Source organism: Nothoprocta perdicaria, unplaced genomic scaffold (genome assembly GCF_003342845.1).
Source record: "Nothoprocta perdicaria isolate Ctin4 unplaced genomic scaffold, notPer1 scaffold_121, whole genome shotgun sequence".
NCBI classification, from domain to species: Eukaryota; Metazoa; Chordata; class Aves; order Tinamiformes; family Tinamidae; genus Nothoprocta; species Nothoprocta perdicaria.
In genome coordinates this window covers 2,235,322-2,260,063 of record NW_020454328.1, presented here as the reverse complement: position 1 = coordinate 2,260,063, position 24,742 = coordinate 2,235,322, and the positions used below count along the sequence as shown (strand labels likewise).

The following is a 24,742-nucleotide window of genomic DNA, read 5'->3' as shown; positions in this document are numbered from 1 at the left end:
CAGCATCCCCRCTCTGCTGCTCCGTCCCTCTCCTTGAGGATCAATTCCAGCGCTAAACCACACGAGCTGGTTAGAAGCCTGCTTTTAAAAGTAGTTTATTTGGATTTTCCACATCCTTTAATGAATTGCAAATATATTAACAGAAAAGAGTTTTTTTTCCCCCAAGACTGTACAATTCTTGAAATAAAGTCAGAAAAAGCAAAAAAAAAAAAAGACAAATAACATTGTTTCAATGCAAATAGTACACACCACACCCACACTTTGCATTTTTCCATATTTTTGCTGTAATAAAATGACAGTTCCCTAATTCTTTTCAGTAAACATACTTGCTCTAACTTGTCTGCCCGAGTGCCTTCATGCTTGCCCTTCTTCTCCTTACCTCTCTTTAAGGAGAGCAGAATTTTATTAAGTACTGATTTAGGGTAGCTATTTAGAAGGTCAAACAGCAGCATGGTCTAAGTATTATTTGATTTTATTAGAGAAAAAAAGTCATCTTTAATAGATGATATACCAATAATGCAAGGGCTAATTTTTAAGCATTAAACCCTCAGAGTAACATGAGTGTTCTTCTAAAACCCCCTCCACTAAAGAGCTCCTTCCAGGCTGTCAGATGCGTCACGCTGGTTCCCAACTTTCCAAGAAGAAAATAAAAGGGAAAAATGCACCCAAGTTTCCTAGCTCTCTGGTCCCCACTTAACCAAGCAGTTTTGGTTTGGAAAACTTCCTTGTAGCACCTGCTTTTTGTAAAATAAGAACATTGCAGGCAAGGAGGGCGGCATGAGGGGTGCTCAGTTTGGCTCTACAGGTAAGGACAAAAGATCCCTGGCTTCAGCTGACTTTTCCAGCTCCCAAACAGACAAAAGAAACTCCTCTTTTTTTTTTTGCTTAAAAACATAAGAAAGCAGCTCTTACACGGTGGTGCTTTTTAGGAACTCAACCTTGAGACAGCCCTACTGGGAAGGTTGCAGGTGGATGCAGAGGCTGGACAGGGAAAACTACCCTTTGCTATGGGGTGCGCTTTGCTGCAGAAGGGAGGACTGTATAGGGAGGATGCGTCAGGAAAGGGGCAGCTCCAGCCTCTCCAACAGCCCAAGCCTTGCAAGATCCTGCCCAATCAGGGTAGCTGAATCACTCCATGATTTTCCAGACAATCCATCCACGTTTCAGACACAGGCAGCATGGCAGTATGTGGCAGAGGCACAAAGCTCCTTAATGTATATTATCATTCCTCAGATTTTAGAAATTTATTTTTCACACTATTATTAGAATTTTAAGCCTATTTTCCTCTTGCTTCAAAATAAACAAAAGAAAAAACCCTTGCTTTTGTGGATTATTTTTCAGGAGATGGAGGTATCCACAGGACTCACTGAGAGGTGTGACAGAAGACATGCCAAGGGTAAGAAAAGGACACAATTTAAAGAACAGCAACAAAAAATACTCCTAAAGGTAACCAGAGGACCCATAAAAAACAATATACATAAAAAAATTAAGACTGATCACAACAGAGATGTTGCTATGAAATTTATATAATTCCCAATTTATTATGCATAAATCGCTCTTTAAAACTGCTTGTATCATACACTTTCTTTATCATCACCACATAAAGGGCGCCAATCATTGCTGCAGAATGCTACAGAAAAAGATCATTTCAGACTCCTCAATAGGGTATAGCTTCCTTCTCCCAGATTCAGCCTCTGTAGAGAGGAAAAGGGTCTACATTCCTAGAGTGAAAACATACTCTGAGAATCTTAAAGAAAGAGGGGGAAAAAAAAAGGGCACAAGAGATAATTGCACAAGTTGCATCCTGTTCAGACCACATTTTACAAAACAGTTTTAAAAAGGACACTATCTTCAACAAATATTCAATAAATTTGACTGTAAGGTTCTGATTGTATTAAGGCTTCCATGGTCTTCCAAGTTTATTTCACTAGAAACACGCAACAACTGTGGATTAAAGGTTTGAGGTTTCCACACTACAGCTCTATCTACATTTTTCTCTTGATTTTCCCTTTATTATTCTCGGAATATGAGAAAAAACAAATCAAGGGGTATATGAAAAAAAGCAACATGTTGCCCACTTGTTTGCGGTACAAAGTAAACACCGACATTTTAGAAAGTAGATGAATAAATTAATTCTTGGTTAGAAACTGAAAGCCTTCTGTGGAAGCTGTGATTCTGCGATGCGATTCTCCTGCCACATTTACACTCCTTCAAGGTTGCACTCTAAGTAGGGACACTGGATATCTCATATAGCCTGACACACTCCCAAGTCCTGAGCATGTGCATTAGATTTGTTCACTTGGAGACACTACAGCTTTAAGGTCATTTACATTCCCTGGCATTTAAGTTACACTACGATACGTAAAAGTCTTTAACATCCTGCATTTGTCCACACTGTCCTTGACCTCTGAAATGACGTTTAGCACTCTGCTTACCAAGAAAGAACCAAACTAAGACACATTTCTGGAAAAAAAGAACAAGACACCGCTTCATTAGGACTATCCCCACATCTACTACTGGCTCTGTTATAGCAAACCACAAAGTCTTTCTTCCATGATATTCTTCCAGCAAAAGGGAGTCCAAAAAAATGACTTCCTCCTCAAGTCATTTTTATAAGTGTGTGTTTAAGAGCCAACTGGTCAGACTCAGTAGCAGCTGAATATTGCACTGCCATTAATTCTGGGTACAGTTTCAGACCGAGTGGTGTACTCATGGTGTCAGTGGAGAATAACGACAGTGCTGGCTCAGTGATGTGAAGACCCAGGATGCAGAGGGAGGGGAGAACACAACAGTACCAAGTCACACCCTCGAGCCCAGCCACTGGCTCTTGGAGGTTAAAATTCATCACTTTCAACTGCATGGAGCTGGGTGTCATCTGCATCTGTCATGCTGCTTTCTTGGGATTCATCTGTGCCAACTTGAAAGAAAAAAAACACAAAAACACAACAAAAAAGTCAAAGTTTGGGGTAGCTTTGCTACAAGAATTTCTATGCAACTCRCACGTCAGAAGAAAAGCAGTGGTGTCTTTATTAGATGCCATGAACAACAAGGAACCAGGCTCCAACCTTTCTCCTCTTCAAATGCTTTTAGGCCATCTCCTCCTTCTTCCTCTTGCTTTCTAATTCGCTGATCCCTGCTAGCTTAATAGTTTAGATAAATGCACTAAGGAATTAACATGAAGTACATCTTCCTGAAATAAGCAACCTCATTGTTTTAGTGCTTTCTTATACACCTTTTGCTAAAGGCCTGAAGTTCCTGACACCTTTATAGGTATCAATCAGCAGGTTTCAAAGCCTCAGAGCCTTTCACTCTAAGTCATACCATCCATCTGAAATGCCTGTAAATAGTCACCTATATTACTCCATCAAGACCACTCAAGATTTGCAATCACATCACACTCAGCTATCAGCGTTAGGGAATCTCTACTTAATTCCTTGCCTTTATGGCAGAAAACACTGGGTGAGGTCTATGGCAACAGCTTTGAGAACTTGCATTTCAAAACTGCATTTTGCTTCGTGGAGGGTTTTTCTGCTCGCTCAGCTCAGCTGATTGCTGAGCTACAGCTTCCAGGAAACTAAATTCCTACTGTTCACATGGATGAAGACAGTTTGCTGTCCACAGCGTACAGGATTAATGTGTGCATACTGAGAAGCTACTCCTAGTTCGCTTTTTGTCCTTRTTAAGATATTTACCTTAGTACTCATTTTAAAATAGTTGTTCTGCACGTACAATAGCATGAGTTGAGTCTGCTCTCTATAGCAGAGTTCATCATATTTTCGTTTTTCCAAATACCTGACTTGTTTCACAGGAAGAAATACAGATGCCTTCACTATTCTAATGAAGCCCCTATTCTACTGCAGCTGCTTCCACACATTTCCATACAATGGATTCTTCCAGACCTGTGCTAGACAGTTCAATGTATGAAGTGGCTTATATTAGCCAATATATTAAAAATAATTCCCTCCACAAATACTATTTTACTTTGTTTTCGCTAGTCTTACATATCTTGGGAGCTACTCATCTTTGACTTTCTCTATTTTACCTGCAGGGCAAGGGAAACTGAAGGTAACAAGAATATTGGTTTATCTCAGTTATGCTTATTGGACAGATGAAATTTTATTTCCCTTTCCTCCTCTTACAGCTCAGTGGTTATGTGTTGCTCAGAAGCTCAATACTTTGTCTCCATCTTCTGGGCAGAAACAGGCTCATCCCCAGCGATTCACAGTGCTCTAGATTAGTCCAACTAAAATAGCGGGGAGAAAAAGTCTGATACTTCACGTAAGGTAATGCAGGCCAAGTTTTAGTATTAAAAACACATGATGAACAAAAAAGAACCAATGAAGTCAACACGATATACAGCGGCAAAGCAGCTTTGCCAGATGAAGATTTAAGATTCTAGAAAATAATGTATTTTGTTAATTTTCCCCTCCTAAAGAGGAACATGAAGCACTTTTTCCTCTCAGAAGCTTATTAATTTGCTTATTGGTATTCATTTTCTATAACCATCTATTTCGAGCTTGCTTCAAAGAGGTCAATATATACATTTTTCATCAGGCTTCCAATTGTAAACAAAAGAAGTTAGAGAAAGAGGAGATATCTTCTGTAGATCATTTCCATGCAGTATTTGAGAGTGCTTATTTATTCTCATTTCAAATGAAACTGGTTCTACTTTCTTTGAAAGCTACTTTTAAGTAGCTGGAGTATTCTGGGCCAACATTGTTAAACAGTATTTGTTGAGAAACTCCTACTCCTTAAAGATTTTGTCTCTGCAGATGTAAACTTTACAGTTTCTAGAAAAAAAATCTCATTACTTCATGTTTACTGCAAGAGGAAGCAACTTGGGAAGGAAGAACCTCTGGAGTTCTTGCTTGCTGTGCAGACAGGCTGTCAGGACATGCGAGCATTACCTGACACCCAAGATGAAATATCTCCTTGAATGACAAGGAGGTGGAAATACCAACCTGATTCATAGGGGTAACATTCACTGATTTGCTCTTCTTGAGTTATTGGTTCCTCATCATCTGGAAGGTAACGTTTATCAATGGCCTCTTTGATCTGGTTGTTGGCTCCTTTGGGATCTAAATCCATGGCCCATGAGAAGTTCATTAGAGCCAAGTGTGTTTGACCCAGCTTTTTATAAACCTAAAATAAAAGCACAGAAKGTTACACTTACATGAAGTTGTTACTTTCAAGTCTATACAACAACTATACTCAACCTCAGCAGGTTACTTCCCTTTGCAGACATAGGTGTAGTTTAAGGTAAGCAGAGAACTTCAGAACACAACTGAGTTTCTAAGGATTTACCTACCTTTCCTATTAAAAAGTAAACAAGAGACTCTTTGGGAACAATCTGTTTCAGCTCTTCAAGTTCTTGTAAAGCAGACTGAAAAGGAAGGAAAAGAATATGAGTTAGCAGCCTGCAAAGAGTTATGGTGTCCCTAAACTATGATTTAGGGACCTCTATGAAGGATATTTGACAAAAAAATAAAATAGTCAGTCGCTCTATAAGGGCAGATATCCCAGGTTCTTCCTGCTCACATTAGCAACCCTGATGCTACCAACACAATGTGTAATATCATTTAGCTGCCAGTGCATCCTCATTTACAGTTACAGCAGCTTGAAGATGATTTACAACCATCTATGTACCAAAACTTACCTTATATTTTTCGTTTGCAAATAATACAGAAGCTCTATGGAATTTGCATAGCGGGTTCTTAGGGTCAACGTTAATAGCTTTGTTTAAAGTATCCAAAGCCTTTTCAGATTTTTTCAGTGCATGCTGAACCTATTAGGGAGAGAGAACAATCTTATAAAGGAAAATAACAACAGCTGATCTGTCAGATCACAGCTTCGTTTCATTTACTAACAATCTCTTCCTATGAAATTATTGTATTTCTCCAGTTCCAGAACAAGCCTTAAGAAAACAAGTTTTCTTACAAGGAAAAAATAAAATATCCACCTCCCCATACAACCTCCCATCATGATTATTAACTATATTGAAAGTGGCATCATCACTACTTTACAAGCAAGCATTTCCTAGGGTGTTGCTACTGTTACTCTAAGGGGCAGGTGGATAAACGATCAACTTTTCAGACAGTTGCAAAAGTTCAACTGAAGCGATGCTGGTTGAAGTAACTGYGACTGCAACTTGCTAGGGTACAACATCATTGACAAAGTAATTTGGGAAAGAGGAGGATTTCTCTCCCTRCGCAGTACTCCTGTGGGCATTAGTTCATACCGGGAGATCTTCAGTGCTTTAAGTAGTCTGAAATTTTTGTAGGAGGGAAAAAAGMTACTAAGAAAAATAAATAAAAACCGCAATATGACTTTGCCACTGCAAACAAATTACAAAAGCAGATTAAAACACAAGCTTAGAATTAAGTGCAATCTACTTACTACTCCAATGTGACACAGTAAGACTGAGCTCTGTGGATTGATATCAAGTGCTTTCTGGAAATGCATTTCTGCTAGACTGAATTTTTCCTGTTTGTAATAAATCATACCCARCCCATACCTGCAAGCAAAAAAAACCAATTCTGTTAAGTAAGACTGCTACTAACCAGCACTTGGCCTCTGTCAGTAAACACAACCTGACAAATATTCTACAGACTCACTGCTTAAGCAAGGGTATGAATTTTTCCTTATGGGAGAAATCTATGACTAAGGTTTTCTTCTCCGTTCAACTGCATTGTTAGAAGAACTGATATCTGATACACAGATAAAGACGACAAACAGAAGTAAAAAACATACAGAAGGGTCTTGCAGTTTAGGTGATTTTTACACTAGCAGGTCTGACTTTTACAGTATTTTCTGAAGAAATATCTAAAACAGATTTATATATACACACACACACACACACACACACAAATAAAAGACGACTTACCATGCGTTATAGTGTCTCGGGTTGACTCTGATTGCATTTCTAAAACAAGCGAGTGCTTTGTCTAGTTCTTCTGTTAACACAAATTCATGCCCCAACAGGGTGTAGGCATAAGCATAATTTGGATCAACTTGAATGGCTCTCTGGAAGAACTTGATTGCAATGTCATGCTCCCGTTGCAAGCTGAAACAGTTTCCTGCAGCACACCATGCCTAGAGAAAAGAGCACTGCAAAGTCACCACCCTTTTGACAAGGTAAAGGTGACAGAGTTTGAGCTGAACTCATTTACATAAGACTATATTACTGTTGCTATGATGAAACAGCACCTACTTAACCAGGGCACAGGACAGACCTTTCTCCCAGATTAAGAACAACTAGAACAAAGACTTAGTTAGATCTTGTTCTTGTGTGAGGCAGGTGAGACTGTGCACACTTTGTAATTAGACAAACTGAAACAGAGGTCAACAATTCAAGTGTATCCCGCAAGTTTGCACAAATTAGATACTTTAATTAGAGCTTTTTAAGATGTTGAAACACTAGAAATAAAATATCTATCATCTAGGAACAAAGGGGAGTCACAGTACATTCTCYTTCACTCTTCAGCTACCTCCAACTGACAGATTTGGAATTACGTAGAGTGACAATTACAGAAGCAACCTCCTCTCTCCCGCCTGCAGCCTATGCTCTCTTGCACTCCCAAATTGTTAGGGTCATGTCAGGTCGCACAACTCTTCTCCACTACTCACACTCCGCATTCTTCCCAGCTCCATCCTACCTTACTGCACACTGCAGACCAGCTGCTTCACAGGGTTGCTTTTATTGCTGGTAGGCACACTAGAAGAGGACAAGAACAGGCTCCCCTCTTCCAACAAGAAGCCTATTTCCAACAGCAGATCTAGGTTTATTGGAATCTAGTTTTCTCAGCTAGGAATGCCTGGAAGATGCCTGGCTTTTTGCATACTTGTGGTTTTTTTTTTTTCTTTGCCATACACCCTTTTGTTCAATGGCCTTTCTGAACRTAACGTTCCATTTTTACGTGTGAAAGAAACATTGGCCAACTATGTTTTGAGTGGCGGTGAATACTAATTCAAAGGTGTTGGATAAAACAATTCAAAGGTGTTACAGGATTCCTTATTTTGAGGTACTGCCAGTAGCAGAATGGGAAAGATCTACAGTTCTCAAATCCATTAGGGTAACACCTCCTGTAATACGAATGATTGATCCCTGGTCTTGCTGGATGGGTGATGCCAATGCAAATTTAAAGTCATTAACACATAAGAGGCTTCAACTTGTTTCATTTAAGTTGATATTCTTCCAAGCAATCCTGCTACCTCCCTCTCCAGTTTTACCATGCAGTTCTCACATGAGAATACACTCGAACTAGACTGGAATTTAGAGTTTTGTTCTCAGTCATTCATCTTGCCACATGCAGTTACTCTCTTCTCATCGAACGTCACAGCACTTTATACCTCTGGGGAGTTTTTGTCCATGTCTGTCAAATCCTTTGAGAGAACTGAAAGGGCAACATCTTTCTGCAGGTGCCAGAGCGTAGTGGAATAGATCTCCATGCCTTCGACTCTGTAGTTTTCAATCCTCCTTACCTCTGAGAATATCCTCTCAGCCTAAGAACAGAAGTCAAGTTAAAAAAAACAAACTCCACTCACTGAAACAGAGCGCTGAGGGCAACACTGGAAGCCCCAYACACCCAAACTGAGCATCTTTTTTGTTTTGTGAAGAGATGCACCACGTAGAACTACTGTGGCCCTGGGGGGTTTTTAATCTCCTCAAATAAAGGGGCAACTACCCCATATCTGGACATGGCCAGCAGAAATCCAACCAGCCTTCCCAACCAGCTGATTTGGATTACAAGTCTGTTTTTGTTGCAGGGCATAAGCAAGGTAGAAAAAGCTACCAGCAAAAAGGAAAAGTATTTAATATACATGTATGGGCCAGAGCACTCATGCCAGTACAGAGTATGGCTTCAGTTTCATTAGAAACTATACAGTTAGGAACTGCTGGCTGATGAAGTACTATTGATATAATCTGTATATCTGTATAAGTTTGTGAAACAGATGCCTACATCACTCAAAGCAGTAAAAGAAGGCAACTGCAAATAAAAAAGCTAAATTAGCTGAATGATGCTCCATTTCTAATCAGRTTGAGTACAATATTAAAAAATACTTCTGAAATCTATCACATTTTCTCCTCTTTACAGTAAATCAAGAAGTTTCTAAAGCTTCTAAGAAAACTTGTCTATAGAGAGCACATCAGCTACCAGGACAACAGCAATAAGTTAAACTGCTAGATACCCTTAGCTGCTCAATCATCATTTTTGATCCAGTTTGGCAACACCTCAGCTGTGCCAGAGCAGTAATTTCTGAGGCYGCAAAGGAAAGTAGGTCATTGAAGAGACCCGTGTTAACTAGAAAAGTTAAAAAATAGTCAAAAGCAGTTAGGTTGTGGCGTTGTTGTTATAGGACACAAACCATTTCCGTGATCCAGTTTATGACTCTGCACTGCAGACAGCCGCATCAGCAGAGCTGTGGGTGAAGGGGGAAAGGCAAGGCGGAGAACCCAGCGATTGCAGGCAAAGGGAAACAAATAAAGCTTTAAAAAGATTTAAGGCACAAACCAGCCTTTTCTGGAAAGCAGAACGACCACTGAGCCAGGCTCAAGATCTAAACTCGCTCTGAGCGTAGCTATAGTAGCATTCAGTTGAATAACAAAGTTATCTGTGAAAGTCATAAAACCCCACAGTTGAGCAAGTGGGGTTGCTCAAGCAACCCCTTAGATTTTATGCAGATTTATGCAAAATTCAATTGGAAAGAGTAAGAAAACACTACCTGCATATATTCTGCAAGTTCAAAGTAAGCTCTCCCAATTTGGCACAGTACCCAGCCAGTGTTGTAGTGGTGAGATGGCAAATGGCTTAAAATATTTATCGCTTCTTTACAGTTGTATGAACACAAGGCTAAATAACCTTTCCCCATGTCACGAAGAAGGCTCATCAAACCTTCTAGGAAAAAAAGAAAATGCAATAAACAAACATAGAAAAGACTGCTGAAATTATTACTCGAAACTGCTAATCCCAGAAACTATTTATTGCGGCTCCCAAATTCTCTTACAAGAATCATGCAAGGGTTCCCAAACACAGGTTTATATACTCCTGAGGCATAATATTCTCAACATCAGCCCTTCTAACGATTGACACATAGTGGCTTTCTTAAGCAGGCAACAAAACAGTCAGAAATAGTGACACTACCAAGTTCAGAGCAAGTAGAGTTTTACATTTACAGCCATGATTCCAACATTTTRTTAGGTCTGAACAGAGGTTTTCCACATGTCTGGTATCCATGGATAGCCCTGCTTGCTGACTGGAAGTTTTATCAAGCCAAAAGAAAGGAATTGGCAGTTCATCTAGGATTTTCTGGCAACCTGGATAAAGACCAGTTTTTAAATAAACGGGCTACAGGAAGATGAAAACRACTACATAAATCCAATTGAGAGATTAATATTCAATTATATAYAGCTCATTTGACTCAATTCCCAATAATCTTGCCTGACAATATTAAAAAAATATTAATCACTAATAACAGCCAAAGCCTGCAAGGTGCATCTGGTTTCAACTAYCACCTTTCTATTACTTCTTCCCTTGTTTGCTGTAAGTTAACTGGAAGATCCTGAAATTCATCAAGCTTGATAATTATACAGAGCTGATAGCTACAGGCCAACCAAACCAACAAGGAAGAAGCAAGCTAATTTCTCTCATTAGGTTTAAAAAAATGTAGATTTACATTTTTAGACTACATAGATTATTTGACTTTACTACATTCTGCTAGCATTCAAACAGACCTGCTGCTGCCTTCTGTAGCGTAAAAGCCTGAATCTGTGGTGTGACAGTAGAAATTTTCCCTTCGGAAATGATGGAAGAATCCAGTTTGGTAATTTCCAGACTATCATTTATGTTTGGTTGAGTTATTCCTCCCTTATTTGTTTTACTTTTTGTTTTTCTGTTGGGAATCTTAGGTGGRAATTTCATTTTTAGCTTTTTGCTATTTTCCTGAAAGGAAGAAGAGCAAGAGTTACATAAGCAAGAAAATTCAGATTACTCAACTTGCAAATGAACTGTGGATGAAGTGCATGTACGTTTGCACGGCCAAGAAAACAATAACACAAGATAGCAAAAATGCATGAAATTTGTTACCTTTGTTGTAGAGCTATCACTAGTAAACAGGCGAGAGCTTCTCCGAGGCAGCGCGTTTGGGGGAGCAGCAATAGTTGGGCTCAATACCTGAGGTGTTGTACTGAAAACAAGCAGTGCATTAAAACTCAAGTTTGTGGTTCCACTTGCAATAAAAATAGCTTTAATACTTGTTTTAAGCATTAAAAATGCTCAGGCACTATAGCACAGGTGTTGCCATCTCAAGATGAGAAAAATGTGCTGTGTATTAAGAACATGAGCACAATTTTCTTCTACTCCTTTACCAYTTCCTGATGAAACAGCTTAACTGTGAAGACAATTTTAAGAACAAACCAGCATCATGGACAAGTTTCGACCTTATCCATGGAGGTTTTTACAAAACAAAAAACAGCAACCAGCATCCACCCACTCTCCTTCCTCATCCAAACAGGAAAACTATGGAAACATCCAGATTCCTTTAGCAAGTGCAACAGGTAATATAAGATAAAATATTTTTCCTACCTTGTTTGTGGGCCAGAGCTCTGCGTTTGTGCAACAAGGATTGGAGTGACTTCCCGGCTATTTCCACTTTGTGAGAAGACAGATTTTGTTCCAGCTTGGCTTATCCTGGTGACAGTCTGCAAAACACAAAGTTTCTACAGGTTTGTTATTAAGTTCCCTAAGGAGTCACTATCTGTCATAGTCAAATCAAAGCTCTTCTGCCTATCAAACACTGCACAAAGAGGAAATTCAGATTTTTGCAATACTTTAAGGGTGATTCTTGAAAAAAATAAAGTATCTCTCATTCTGCGGGTGCCGGCAGCGTCACACAGCCGAGTGGCTCCCTCCCGCACCCAGAGATGGCATGAAATCCCTCCATCTAGTGGTAAGAAGAAAATATACATTAAGAATAGGAGGAATTTAAAATACCATATTTAACATTTGCTTCTCTGTTGGGAGAAAATTGAACATATGAGCAACCAGGCAAAAAAAAAATTTAATTACTGTATTACAACCATAAGCAGAAGCTATTCACCATTAACACCTCAGCAGAGCCCTTACAGAATAACTTAGAGACAGTCACTCGTCTACGATTTCACAATCATTTCAACTCCTGGTTAGCATAACTGTTCACAGCATAAATCAGTATTTAATTGATGCAGAAATAACCTCCTTCATCAAAAAAGGATTTGCGTCATGCAACATGCAAAGTTAAAAGATCAGAGACTACAGTCAAGTTAACACAGGAGAGCAAATTCTGCATGTCAGCAGAGCAGTGAGTGTCCACAGACTCTTGCACTTTTTGAAGAGGGAAGGAAAAAAAAAATCAATTGTAGTTTATTGATTGACTGTCCTGCCCTTCCTTTTCAAATTTATTTGATAGCGGAGGACACTTAAGGCAGCCAGCAAGCACGCTTACCCCCTCAGATAGGAAATCTTTGGGTCCATCCTCATGTTTCATTCACTTATGTTTCCTAGGACACTGCCCCCATGGATCATGGGCATTCTAGCCACAGCTACACTAAACCTTCTGCAACTTGGTAATTGGAAGAGCAGAAGTGAAAGCAGACAAGTAATTATATACATTGAACAGAGTATGGCTCTGCATTTTAAGCTATTTATTACAATGAGTTTAATAGTTGCGCTGAGGCAGCCATCCAGATACGGCTGGGCAAAACATTACAAAGGATTAGTAAAATTTACCCTAGACAATCCTGTGCCATATCCAGCAAAGCAATAAGACAAAAAAAGCTGCAAGCACGACTATGGCAGTTGCTTATGGAGTAAATGAGATTTTTTAAAATTTCTTTTGAACAAGGATCAGCCAACTGAAACAGCACCATTCTCTTAGTCAGCTCTCCATGGATGACCAGCAGTATTTCAGTTATGTCTCTAAACTAGAATTTAAGGACTGCATACAAGATGTTGAGTTTCAGCTCAGTCTTGGCTTCCGTACTTGAATTGTGGGTTTTCAGTACAAGACTGCAATGTTTCTGGGGGACAGATGTACTCGCGTCCACTTCTCCCAAAAAACAAAGGATAAAGGAAACTACGAACATGGAGGGGTGGAAAATGCAATYCGGTACCAAACAACTGTACACAGTTGTACATAAAGAGATCTGGAAGGCCTGATCTCTTAAGAGAAAATTTTACCAAGGGTTTATTTTTATTAGCAAGAGGAGATTATTGTTTATCTTTAAGAAATTTGAGACACCAACACAACTACCTTGTTTTGCTGCATTAAAAAATTGTTAGTAAGAGATTTTTTATATCTCATAGTATATACACATAAATTTTCACTGAATGAAAAACATTTCCATGACTAAAGGAGGCTGTAACCAGTTGCTTAAGTAGCCAAAATGCATTTCAAAAATAAGTTTGTAAGCAATGAATACATTTGGCTCTCCTCACCGTTAGCACAATCCAGCTCATACGCAAGATTTACCCTTCCCCCCTGCTTTAAACTATAGCAATGTAAAGAACAACAGAACAAACTGCATTCTGGAATGCAAAATACCTTCTTTGATGGTGCTCCTGTAGACGGCACATCAATCACAGAAGAAGTGTTTGTGTAGTTCTGCAAATATGATCCATCACCAGGGCTCGGTGTTTCTAGCGGCAGAATTCCAAAGCTTTATAAAATAAAGTGGAAATGTCAGAGTATTAAATCCCGGTAGYTGGACTGATTTTTGTGGTCAAATCAAAGACTGAGAAGACAAGCTTTATTTCAGAATTAGCCCAGGGACTGAGGCTAACCCTCTTAGTCCCGAGATTTTTCTAGTGAGAACTTTGCAACAAGCAATTTATGGAAGAGTCCCCCTCTTCTCAAGAAGACTAGTTGTTGCTTTAAGAAACACTAGAAATGAAGAAACACCACTTGGGTTTAGAGCAGCTATTGAAGCTGTTTGGCTTCTGTAACACTACTTGTAGTACATACCCCATGTAACTAGTACTGCACATCACTTTTGGAAAATTAATCTCTCCTGTTTCAAGGTACCAACAACATTAACAGTGGAGTAAAAGAAGGTCCATCTCAAGGTCCTACCTTGGAGTTAAGGGGCTCAAAGCTGCAGGTCCCCCCAGCAAACTCCTCCCAGTTTTTGGTTTATTCTGAGCCTGTTTAGACAATATGGCAGTTCCTGATCCAAGGGGGACAGCATCGGATGAAATGACAGCTGAGTCAATGTAAGACATGGAAGAATCCATGCCCAGGGAGGAGTATTTTGAATTGGAGGATTCTAAGTTGAGTCTATTCAACTCCTGAAAATGAAAGAGAGCCATCAGATGTTTTGCGATGKAGTTTCTATTTAAGAATACTCACTTAAACAGGAAAGACTGCTTTAAATCTCTAAATATTTTAGAAAAAAAAACTTACAATTGTGTCTTGTGGTGTTTCCATAAGGACAGTCTCAGACTGCCTGTGAGATATGTTGTGATTAGATACCAACGTTGTGCAAGTGTTAGGCAGGCAGCTGCTGAAGTTTTGTAAAGATGTTAATTTAAATGTTTGGTCAGGGTCTGGTTTTTCACCTGTAAGATAGGAAGGAGATGTAGTTAGAGTTGTTGAGTCTACACACTGAAGACCCAGGCTGAAATGAGACAGTGAACAAAGTATTTTAAAAGGGGTTATTATTTCATTATTTTAGACTGTAAAACTGCCTCAGTAATGCTTGCTTACGTAGTGAAAATTGAAGAGACAGAGCTCTAGTGATGGGTAAATTATTTACAGTCCATCATTGCTCCCCAAAACAAGCCTGAAGTAAGGAAAATGCCTGCATAATTCAAGTTCTGGACATGAGTAAAAATAAATCTTTCCACACAGAAATGGTAAATCAGAAGACTTGACTTACTGAGAAGTGTTGAAAACACTCTTGSTCAAGAAACAGTTCTGTGGACTTACCAATTTCACAGAGTGATTCAAAGGGAGACCAGAGGAAAGGATTTAAACTAAGGCTCTTTTGGTAACATTCGGATCCTTTGGCAAGCCGGTCCGTCTTGCTGCAAAAAGAATGCAACAGTTAAGGGAAACATAAGAACAGCACTTTTGTTCGAGATAGCTTTCCAGCAGAGCTGAAAAACAAAAACATGYTGAGAACCACAGCAACATTCCTAACTTTTTAAGTCTCAGAAATGGAGTAATATTGAGTTGTTTTCAMATTATCCAAAATATGCAGAGGCAGAAATCATTTAAATTCAGTTTCYCCCAAAATTACTGTACTTAAGTGCTAATATATACTTAAAAATCCAAAAGATCCTCTATTGCCACTTAAATTAATCTTTGTTCACATTTACCAAAGCCTTTCTTTATCTAAGCAAAGGCAAAACATTTACATATGTAAAGTTTTTACTCTGATAGGCATTAGTAAACTGGAAAACTCCTCAACTCCTTTCCTTTGAAGGCAGCTATTCATCTTTAGAACAGATACATGAAATTGAAATGATAATGCTGAGGAACAGGCCTTTAGAGTTTCACCTGAAGAATGAAGAACAAGCCCTGAATTATTAAAAATTACTCTTAGACTGTATACTTAACAACCTGGAAAAAGAAGCCTTTAAACTTTCAAGTACTTGGAAGCTCTGTGYAAAACAGACTAGTCCCTCCATGATAATCTGTGTGCACACCTGTCAGGCTCAGAAGTTGTTCAGGCTACAGAACTAAGTCAGCACTGAAGCTAGTGATGACAAAGTTTCTTAGCTAAGGTTTGGTCAAATCAAAGTGCAGGCTTTAAAGACAAAATAAAAGCAACTTTACCAATAGACATGTCCCAGTAAGGAGAGCGTAAAGCATGCAGAGTCTCCAAACTCCGTAACAATGTCATCATGGCTTTTCTGTTTATTCAACACTCCACCAGACAAGATCTGCTCTCCTTCTGCGAGCCTTTTTAAAAAACAAGAGGTTTAAAGGGGTTACAAGGCTCACACTACTGGTAGTCCAGTGTTTTCACCCTGCTGCAAATAAAAACAGAAATCCATTGTCAGTGTTCAAGCTTCAAATTGTGTCCAAATTAGCTCCTAAAAAAGTAAGTTTTAAATAGGCATAAACAAATCATCTCCTTGTCTCCCATCCATGTGAGTTTATGCTGGTATGTAGATCCAGAGTAGACCATTCCCACAAGAAAATAACATACACAAGCACAAATACACAGATCTAACTGAAAATACAAGTGACAGTTAAATTTAACAACAAATCCTAAAGAAAAGAAACTTTTCTAAAGATTAAATATCACATTTCTAACACATCTGTTCAGATGTTATACAGACACCAGACTTTGCAAGGGGAAGGGAAAGAGAAAGAATGATCAGCTTCAAACTTATTCCACAAGGAGATTTCCAATTAGACCATTAACATGATTTCCATCAGGTCGGAAAAAAAAAAAAAAAAAAAAAAAAAAGCTGTATTTCAGTAACTCTAGAAGTGCTAAAATATTGCCGAAAGAAACCAAAGAACTCAAGATACCCCAAATCCTCCTAAGATGTCAGAGAACTTTAGGGGGGGAAGGGAAAATTAAAAAATAATCTCTCCTTGCCACCTCTCAAAGATGACCTGCATTTTGATTACATGTTGTGGATAGGATTACGAATGTTGCAAAGTAATCACATCCTCAAATTTCACCTGTTACACATTCTAAATACTTTTGTTGTTGCTGAAAGAAGGCCACTTATCAAAAACGATCTCTTTGGTGAAGAAAGATTTTAAATTCTGGAGAGCACCTCACAGTATTTCAAAAATTGTGAATAAAGTTTTTGCATCCCTCATAGAATAGAGTGAATGAGGGTGCATCTTAGTCATACATTGTGTCCCATATTTCAGCTTTAAAAGCTTGAAACATCTATGTAGATGTGAACTACTCTCGTTAGCAAACTCTCAACACTTGATGAAAGGAAGGAGAAAAAAGCATTGGAGAGACACAAAATCAAAATAAACACTTCTTAGACTAGTCTAATTCAGTCTTCTCAGCACCAACTCTTTTCCCCCCTACAAGCTTTGTCAACTGCCTCACAAGTTATCCAATACCTTTTAGAGGTTTCTGCAATATGGGCTAACATTCATTAGGTCTGCATCTGAAAGCAAAGGAACTACTCACAATAATCTTTAGGGAGAACTAGTGAATTACCAGCTTGTGCAACAAYTCGGTTTTCAAAGAGAAACTCAAACAAAAATGCATTTGTAATGGCTGGCACAGAACACAGCAGGTTTACTTACTTGCTGAGGTCAACACAGCATTTTGCAAGCAGGTATTTACATTGGGGGGTAGTACAGCTATGTCCCTTTAGAAGCCTGTATGCTTTATATGCCTTTCCTGAGCGGTAGTAACATGTTGCCAGCAAGAACAGTGCTTCTTCTGAATGTACTGAAAAACACAGAGGAAAACATTCATTTGTCATTTTCACTGTTTCGATACAAGCAATCGAAGTGTAAAAGGCAAGAAGAAATAAGATGCAAAAATGCAAGCTCTGATGTTAGAGATTGAGAAGTATTTGCTTTATTGGTCAGCATATAGAGAATTTCCAACACGATGTTTTCTTGTATATCCAAATATATCCAAACTCCAAATATCTATTTTTTTTTTTTGCTTAACTTGCTGTTATTTTAACAAAGTGAAGCTGTTGTTCTGTGTACAACAGAATGACAACTTCTTGTCCCTCGCAAGCCTTGCCTCAGGATGTTATCATGAAATATTCCCTAGTAACACTTTGCACTAGCTTAAAGTAGTGCAGAAATACAAGCACAGTGATATCTGTCAGGAAGCAGAAACAGAGAGGACCAATTTCAAAGTAGCTTAGTTAAAGGTTTTAATCCCAAAATTCAAATGACCTTCCACTTTTTATTTATTTTCCTGATGATCTTGACTCCACACATAAGTGTCTTAAAATGCAAATTCTATGAATTTAATGACTATTAAAGCAGATCAGCTTACAGTCACCTCTATCCCTAACATTAAATCCAGTCCTTTTTGCTGCCTTCCCCTCCCCACCCCCCCCCAATTTATTTCTTTGAGCACATGGCTAAATATAACCAATTCAGATGCTCAATTTATGCGAGGAAACAGTGATAAGGACAAGTTCTCCTGGAAACCTTCGCCAGTCTTAGCCCTGACAGGTTTCTAAATTCTGAATGAAGTAGTCACCAGCAGGAAGAACAACCTCTAGAGAAACCGAAAGCAAGAGTAGTCACAAGGAGCACATTTCTCTGTGATGGAAACTGAAATTATTTAGACCTGATCATATCTGTTTCAACATCTCTTCCACARCAGAGAGAGAATGTCTCACTGCAGTGCAGGAGAAAGTCAGAAATTACAATGCCAGAGAACTATGCTGATATGTTAATGCTACTGTTAAGCTAGTGATTGTGTGCAATACTGTTATGTCTTCATTTTTACTCTTTTCTAGACTTTAAGCAAAAACGAAATATCCCTTTACAATCAGTGTTTAGGTACAGCAACAGCTTTTTAAGCTGTTTGTACCAAAAGTTAGATTTGAGACCAAAAGTCTCAAATCACCAACATGTAACAAGCTATTTACTTCAAAGAATGACTTCCTATGAAAGCAAGCAATTTAAAATTAAACAAACACTTTAAAATACACATTGATTAATGCTTTTCAGATGCACTACTACAGAGATGAAATTCAGCATTAAAAATACCCTTATAATTATAATTTTTCTTCACCTGGGTACATAGGACTCTCTAGAAATATCAATACACAGACCACTGCACAAAAGCTTTTTGGGAAGCATGTTCAAGTCTTTTGCTACATTGAAAAGAGATTATCAAAAACATATATATAGAAAAAAAGAAAATATGTAGAGCATGAAACAAATAAAACATTTTAATTAGAGTTGTAATAAGTCAAAACACTTTGTTTAGCCAAAAAAAAAAAAAAAAAAAGCATATTTTTCAGCTAAGGGTTTTTTTTCCATGTTAGTGATTAAGGGCTAGCATCTTCCAAAACAGAGAGATGAAAGGAGAAAGAGAAGGAGAAAGAAAGTGGGGGGGGGGAAGAGAGCTTATCTGAAGCCATAGAAGAAAAGATAAGAAAAGGACTAGAGCACAAGAAGAAAATGGTCTCTGAAAGACCCAGAAAAAGTGGGGATTTGTGTTTCTGCTGCCTGCTTAGTATCCAGGCTACACAATAGATCTGGCAGCATTATAATGAAGTAACAATTAACAAGAATAGAATTGGARGCATCTATTCCATTTTATGTTCTCGCTCTCCCCATCTCAGTTTCACATCCCTCATCCTCACAAGACTTTCATTCAGGTATCACAGCAGTCAACACAGGAGAACGGGGCTTATTGACGAGACTAGCTTTCAATACCAAGGAAACCTCCAGAATTCATTTGTGCACTATATCTATTTCAAGTCCTGCTGAAAAATATGTAATTCTTAAGGTAATATAACACACTCAGAACCCCCACACAACTCTCCCATCTGACACCATAATAGACCRCTGGAAACATTACACTTAAGTACTTGACTCCAAGTCTAATTTTTCTTTTCCTGCAAAAGGTATTTCTGCTGTAAAACATTCTTATTGTTAGTAGACTTCATTTTTCAACCAAATTGTGAAGAATTCATCCACTTGTACAGGTAGAATGAAGTCAACTTTTACTATCACAGCAATAAGTGCAGGACAAAACAGGACCAAAGGCTTAAAATGCTAAATCATAGCTGAAAAACATTAAGTTCACTTTTGCAAAGTACTCACCTTCTGCATACAGCCTTTCTGCGAGGAACACTGCATCGCGGTAAGCGTAGTGGTTAAGTGCTTGCCATATAGCAGCCTGTAAGATTAAGAAAAAAAAGTAAGGAAAATTTACACTTTAACTTAACACAAACACCCTCAGTAAGGAAAATTTACACTTTAACTTAACACAAACACCCTCAGCAAGAGAATGGGGTCCTTCCAACCTTAATGGTCCTATGATTCTATGATTATTAATAGTCTAAGAATAAGTCTAGAACTGTCTGCCTCATAATACCAACCTTTGTTTTTCACAGATGAAGACAGAGTTTGGGGTTAATACATTAGCAATCAGAAGGCATCAAAAGATGTTACTGCTCCAGTGAAATAAAAGTCAAGTGTATGTACAAGCAAAATATATCAAGTCTGAGCTACTAGATTTGATCAAGAGCTGCTTTAGCAAGAGCTAACTAGCAAAAGATAAGGTAATTCACCTTAGATAAGATTCAAAACAGTCATCAGCTTCATAAAAAGAAAGCTTTTCCCCATCTCATCCCTTTAAAGCCTCCCCACCTATTAAAAGCTGTGGCATGCTCCTGTATCTGTTTTTTCYTGAGGTGAGAGGGATTGGTCCCAGCATTGCAAGTCCATCCCAAGGGGCAGTCTCCCTTGAGCTCCACAGTGCTTCCCATAAGGCAAACAGCCATTTCGCAGGAGTTGTGTCATTACAGAGCCAAACAAGAGCTGAACTCTTGAACTCAAGGCTCTGCGCTCTAATATTTCTCCAGTAYTTATAACCAACTGAAGAACAGAAAGTAGCTCCCGATAACATACCAGATGCTCATCAATTCCAAAGCTAGTGATATAGCACCCTGCAACGCAATTCCCAGCAGGAAAAGCAAGCACCAATTTCATTAAAATAAAATAAAAAAAAAAATCCCACCTCACATACAGTTACATGTACCATATGCTGTTATTTCCAACACAAACTTGACAAACTCGAGGTGTGAAAAATGTGCAAGTTCTCACAGAAAGCCTACACAGTTGTTATGAACAGTACACACCACCGCTTCTAATTACTACATAGAATGTTTTATACAAAACTTCTAGAGATATCACTCTGCTATCAGTATATTTAAAAGCCAACATGTGCTCTTAAGCTTCGCGAAAGTCTTAAAAATGACTTCTCTCAGTTTGGTTCTTATGCTGTGAACACTATTTCCCTCCAGTTGCGTCTTGCACTTAAGATAACTTCAGGCACAGAGTCTGCTCAAAGTGATTCCTCTTTTTCACCTTAAAAAGCTGCAAGGCCACGTATTATTCTGCGCCCTCCCAGACAGCACAAATTACAAGGCAGGAGGACACTGAAGTCTTTGAGACCACATCCAACTCAGAGCACCCCCAAGGTTTCTTCTTGCTCTCAGAAACTCTTCCTTTCATCTGCTAAGTCACAAGAGACATTCACAAGAACCTATCCAGGCTGTGTTACCTTCAAGTCAAAAACTACCATCTTTACGAGACAAAGGTACTAGGCAGGTGGCGACAAAGTCAATGTCATTCCTAATCTTGCTAAAAAGCTGATTTTTCACCTGTGCAGCAATTGAATCCCACATTAAGAACAAAGTCTCATTCTTAAACTTCTGGCTCAGACTAAGAAAAATATTTCTTGTGCACCTTTTAAGAAACAAATTTCATATAGAAATATAAATTCAGTTTGATTAAGTTCATTGCATCCATACAGCGTTAGTGGCTTTGAGAAGTGGGAGACTCCAGACATGGCATGACAACCATTACACCAGTGCGCTCAGGGATACTCAAAGGAGACCCCTAGGAAAACCAGTAAAATTCAAATGAACACCACAAAGAGTGGTCTGAAGCAAAAATCTGGGTCCATTTAGCCATTTAAAACTCTAATTCCTAAATAAAAGCCTAAGACCCATCTTCTGTCCAGGAAAACCCGTCCRTTGTCCAAGTGTCCCTTTGCAGCTAAACCCAAGATCTCTCTCAAAAGATTGGGGTCCTCCAAGCGTCACACAACTTTGAAAGTCCCGTTCAAAGCTTTATGGCCTATTAATATGCCCAGCAATCACTTCCTATCACAATTTAGGATTTGTTCATTGCGGGCAGAAGGAAGGAGAGAGCTTTTAGTGGCAACTCCTGCTGAATTACTAGTTATGGAGAGCCTGTCCATTATATAACTGAACCTTGACAGACTGACAGCATGTTTACAACCATAACAGTAGTGCAATCTTGGAGTTCAAGCATCGCTTGAGTGGATCAYGCAGCAGATTATTACCTTGAACACTTAAAGTCCAGGAAAAAGGTTCATTTGCAGGATGTTTTTCAGCAATACTTCAAATGGATCCAATCTGTTTCTCAGTACAGGGGATAAATGTCTTTATGTTTGAGTTGAAGAGTTTAATTGACCACATCAGGAAGTACAGTAGGGGTCTGTTCTCTGCTTAAATTCTGGCCTCTGTGGGTTTTTGTGTTCTAACCAGCAACCTGGAAGCTTTTCATAATATGAACTTCCTATACTTAAGGCCCAACACTTACAAAGTACAAAATACACAGATTTCATTATTTATCTGTCACACTTTGCACATCCCAACTGTAAAGATGACAGCTTTTATGGAATGACAAACCCCACAGACACCTGCAAGCCCAGGAAGAGACAACTAGACAGGCAAAATATCTGCAAGACCAAAAAAAAAAGTCAATATTTATAAAAGTATTGTTAAAACACACAGAAACAGAAAACCAGGGATAAGTACTTGGACTCCAGCTAAAACAGAAACTCAAAAATATAACTTAGCCCAAATGCATACTGCAAAATGGAAAGCAATTGCTGGACACATTACGATAATAACAAAATGAACAGCAGCTGGTTTGGGAASCTGCTGTAGCAGAGCCCTCCAATCCCACATCTGTGCCAAGGGAGGGCCACAGGCAACTAAGGCACCCAGCTACTSTCAAGTCACCAGCAGAAAAAAGTGCATTTTTTTTAATATGTATATTTTTAAAGCCTTTCTTGGGGGCAAGGGGAAGAAAAGGAAAGAATACATTTGGAATCAGCAATTCACTTGAGCAGAGTCAGAGCCTGAACAGAGCTGAAATGGTGACGTGTTTTGGAGGATGCGCCTACTTCGCTGACACCAAAAGCCTAAACCTGCTGGTACTACTGCGAGTAGGCAAAAGCAGCAGGGCAGGTGGCAGAAGTGCCACTGACTAAAGGATTACTTGGCATTTCAGATTAGATGCAGTCAAAATGGATATATTCCATGTAGCAAAGCCTCATCCAAACATATTCCAGTTGATAAGAGCTTGAGCATGGAGAATATTATTAGATAGGTCCTTACTTTCTTAAAGAAAATAAATACAGTGCCTTTCTACTTGGCTCAACTAGTTAGCACAATATTGGAAACATTAACTATTATTTCCTGTCATTCACTCTGAAATGTGTATTCTTGCTTCCTTGTCTATTGTAATCTCTTGTTTTTCAGCAATGGTTTGAATACAACCAGGAGAGGGTCTGGGTGGCCAAAAGCATTTCCAGCCCCCTACTAACTGTTGCTCTCCAAGGGGACCAACAGCACAACGGTACCAGGGACACAGTGCCCAGTCTGCAGCAGCAGGGCCATCGCTGCCACTGTCTTGAACAGGCAGGTTTGTGGTGGCAGGGTGGTCCTTCACTAAAGGAGTCTTCCTTCTTCTTCTCATTAAAGAAAAAGAGCCAAAAAAAGCAACATTTTCACTATGTTCATGACAATGCAACATTCCCATATTAACAAAACACTTAGAGTGGGAGGTTCTTAACGTATCAAATAGGGAAAAATAGTATTACAAAACACAGAAGCACAAAAAAATAATGGTTAATAGAAGATCACAGAAAAGCTGGTTTAAGTGGAATGGTGAAMATAGGAAGTGACTTCTTTAGTTTGCAAATCCTGTGTTTTGGATGGGGAGACTAAAATATGGCAGGGAATCACCAATGTTCACATTATTTTTCTCTTGCAGGTCTCTTATCAGCATGGAGATACCAACTCCCTGGGAAACATGGCACGTCCCTCATTTGCACGGCACGTACAGGGCATACAGGGTGCATTTAGAAAACACAATGGCAGCAAACGCAGACAGGTGAGTGTGAGCAGAGGGGCGATCAACAGGTCTTCCAGAAGACCCGCAGTAGTGGCAGGAACAGAAAGGCCTTTCCTGGAAGAAGATCTGAGCCCCACACTTCCAACGGGGAGGCAGAACCCACCCCAGCCCCCAGTCCACGGGCCCCCCCGGAGGGCCCAAGCACCCCCTACGGATGGAGGCCTCGTCCCGGGGGACACACGGAAAGGGAAGGAGAAGGGGGGCAGGGGACGGCGGGCAGCAGCGCCGAGGCGCCCCGCGGCCCTGGTTCCGCTCCCGAGGCGGCCCGAGGGCCGCAGCCTCCCCTACCGAGGGCAGATTCGCCCGCCGCAGGAGGGGCCCGGCGACGAGGCCCTTCCCCTGCGAAGCGCCGCGGCCGCCTCCCCGCCGCTAGGCCGRGCCGGGCCTTCGGGCCTGAGCGCGGCGGCGAGCCCGAGGGGTCGCTACCTGGACGGGTTCCTGCAGCACCGTCATCCTGCTCGCGCCGACGTCCTCGCCGAGGCCGGAGCGCGGCGGGCGCGGCCCTGCCTCAGTGCGCGTCCCGGCGGCGGCGCGGCGCGGCGCGGCCCCCACTCATTTAAACTCCAAGCGACCGTTACCGGGGCGGGCGGCGGGGAGGGAAGGAACGAGGCCGGCCGAGTGCCCGAGGCCGCCCGAACGCGCCGGCGGAAACACCCGAACGCGCCGGCGGAAACACCCGAAGGACGCGGCGGAAAGAGCCGAGCGCTGACGGAGAGCAGCTGGGAAAGCCCCGGCTCGTCAGCGAGGCGGAAACAGCCGAGTGGGATCGGAGATGCCCGAGCCGAGCAGGGGGGCGGGCGGGGCTGCGCGCTCGGCGCTTCCGTCAGAGTGGGGTGGG

The 24,742-nt window shown here is 40.1% G+C and overlaps 1 protein-coding gene across 3 annotated transcripts; it reads right to left on the bottom strand.

Annotated features, from left to right (window-relative positions):
* Window positions 1-501: 501 nt before the first annotated feature.
* Window positions 502-24,513, bottom strand: CDC27 (cell division cycle 27). 3 transcript variants are annotated; one of them, XM_026054425.1, is made up of 19 exons: window positions 24,331-24,513; window positions 19,771-19,846; window positions 17,266-17,413; window positions 15,814-15,939; window positions 14,962-15,059; window positions 14,437-14,591; window positions 14,107-14,321; window positions 13,579-13,693; window positions 11,583-11,698; window positions 11,085-11,184; window positions 10,733-10,940; window positions 9,724-9,893; window positions 8,350-8,502; window positions 6,884-7,092; window positions 6,397-6,514; window positions 5,657-5,785; window positions 5,309-5,383; window positions 4,962-5,142; window positions 502-2,917 (listed from the first exon to the last, which is right to left on the bottom strand). In XM_026054425.1, the coding sequence occupies exons 1-19, from the start codon at window positions 24,355-24,357 to the stop codon at window positions 2,835-2,837; spliced, it is 2,502 nt and encodes an 833-aa protein (XP_025910210.1). In that variant the 5' UTR covers window positions 24,358-24,513; the 3' UTR covers window positions 502-2,834. The 3 variants fall into 3 exon arrangements, with proteins under 3 accessions (XP_025910210.1, XP_025910209.1, XP_025910211.1); XM_026054424.1 differs by having other exon boundaries at window positions 9,724-9,896; window positions 24,331-24,407; XM_026054426.1 differs by lacking the exon at window positions 502-2,917 and adding an exon at window positions 3,540-4,243 and having other exon boundaries at window positions 9,724-9,896; window positions 24,331-24,407.
* Between the last annotated feature and the right edge of the window lie 229 nt (window positions 24,514-24,742).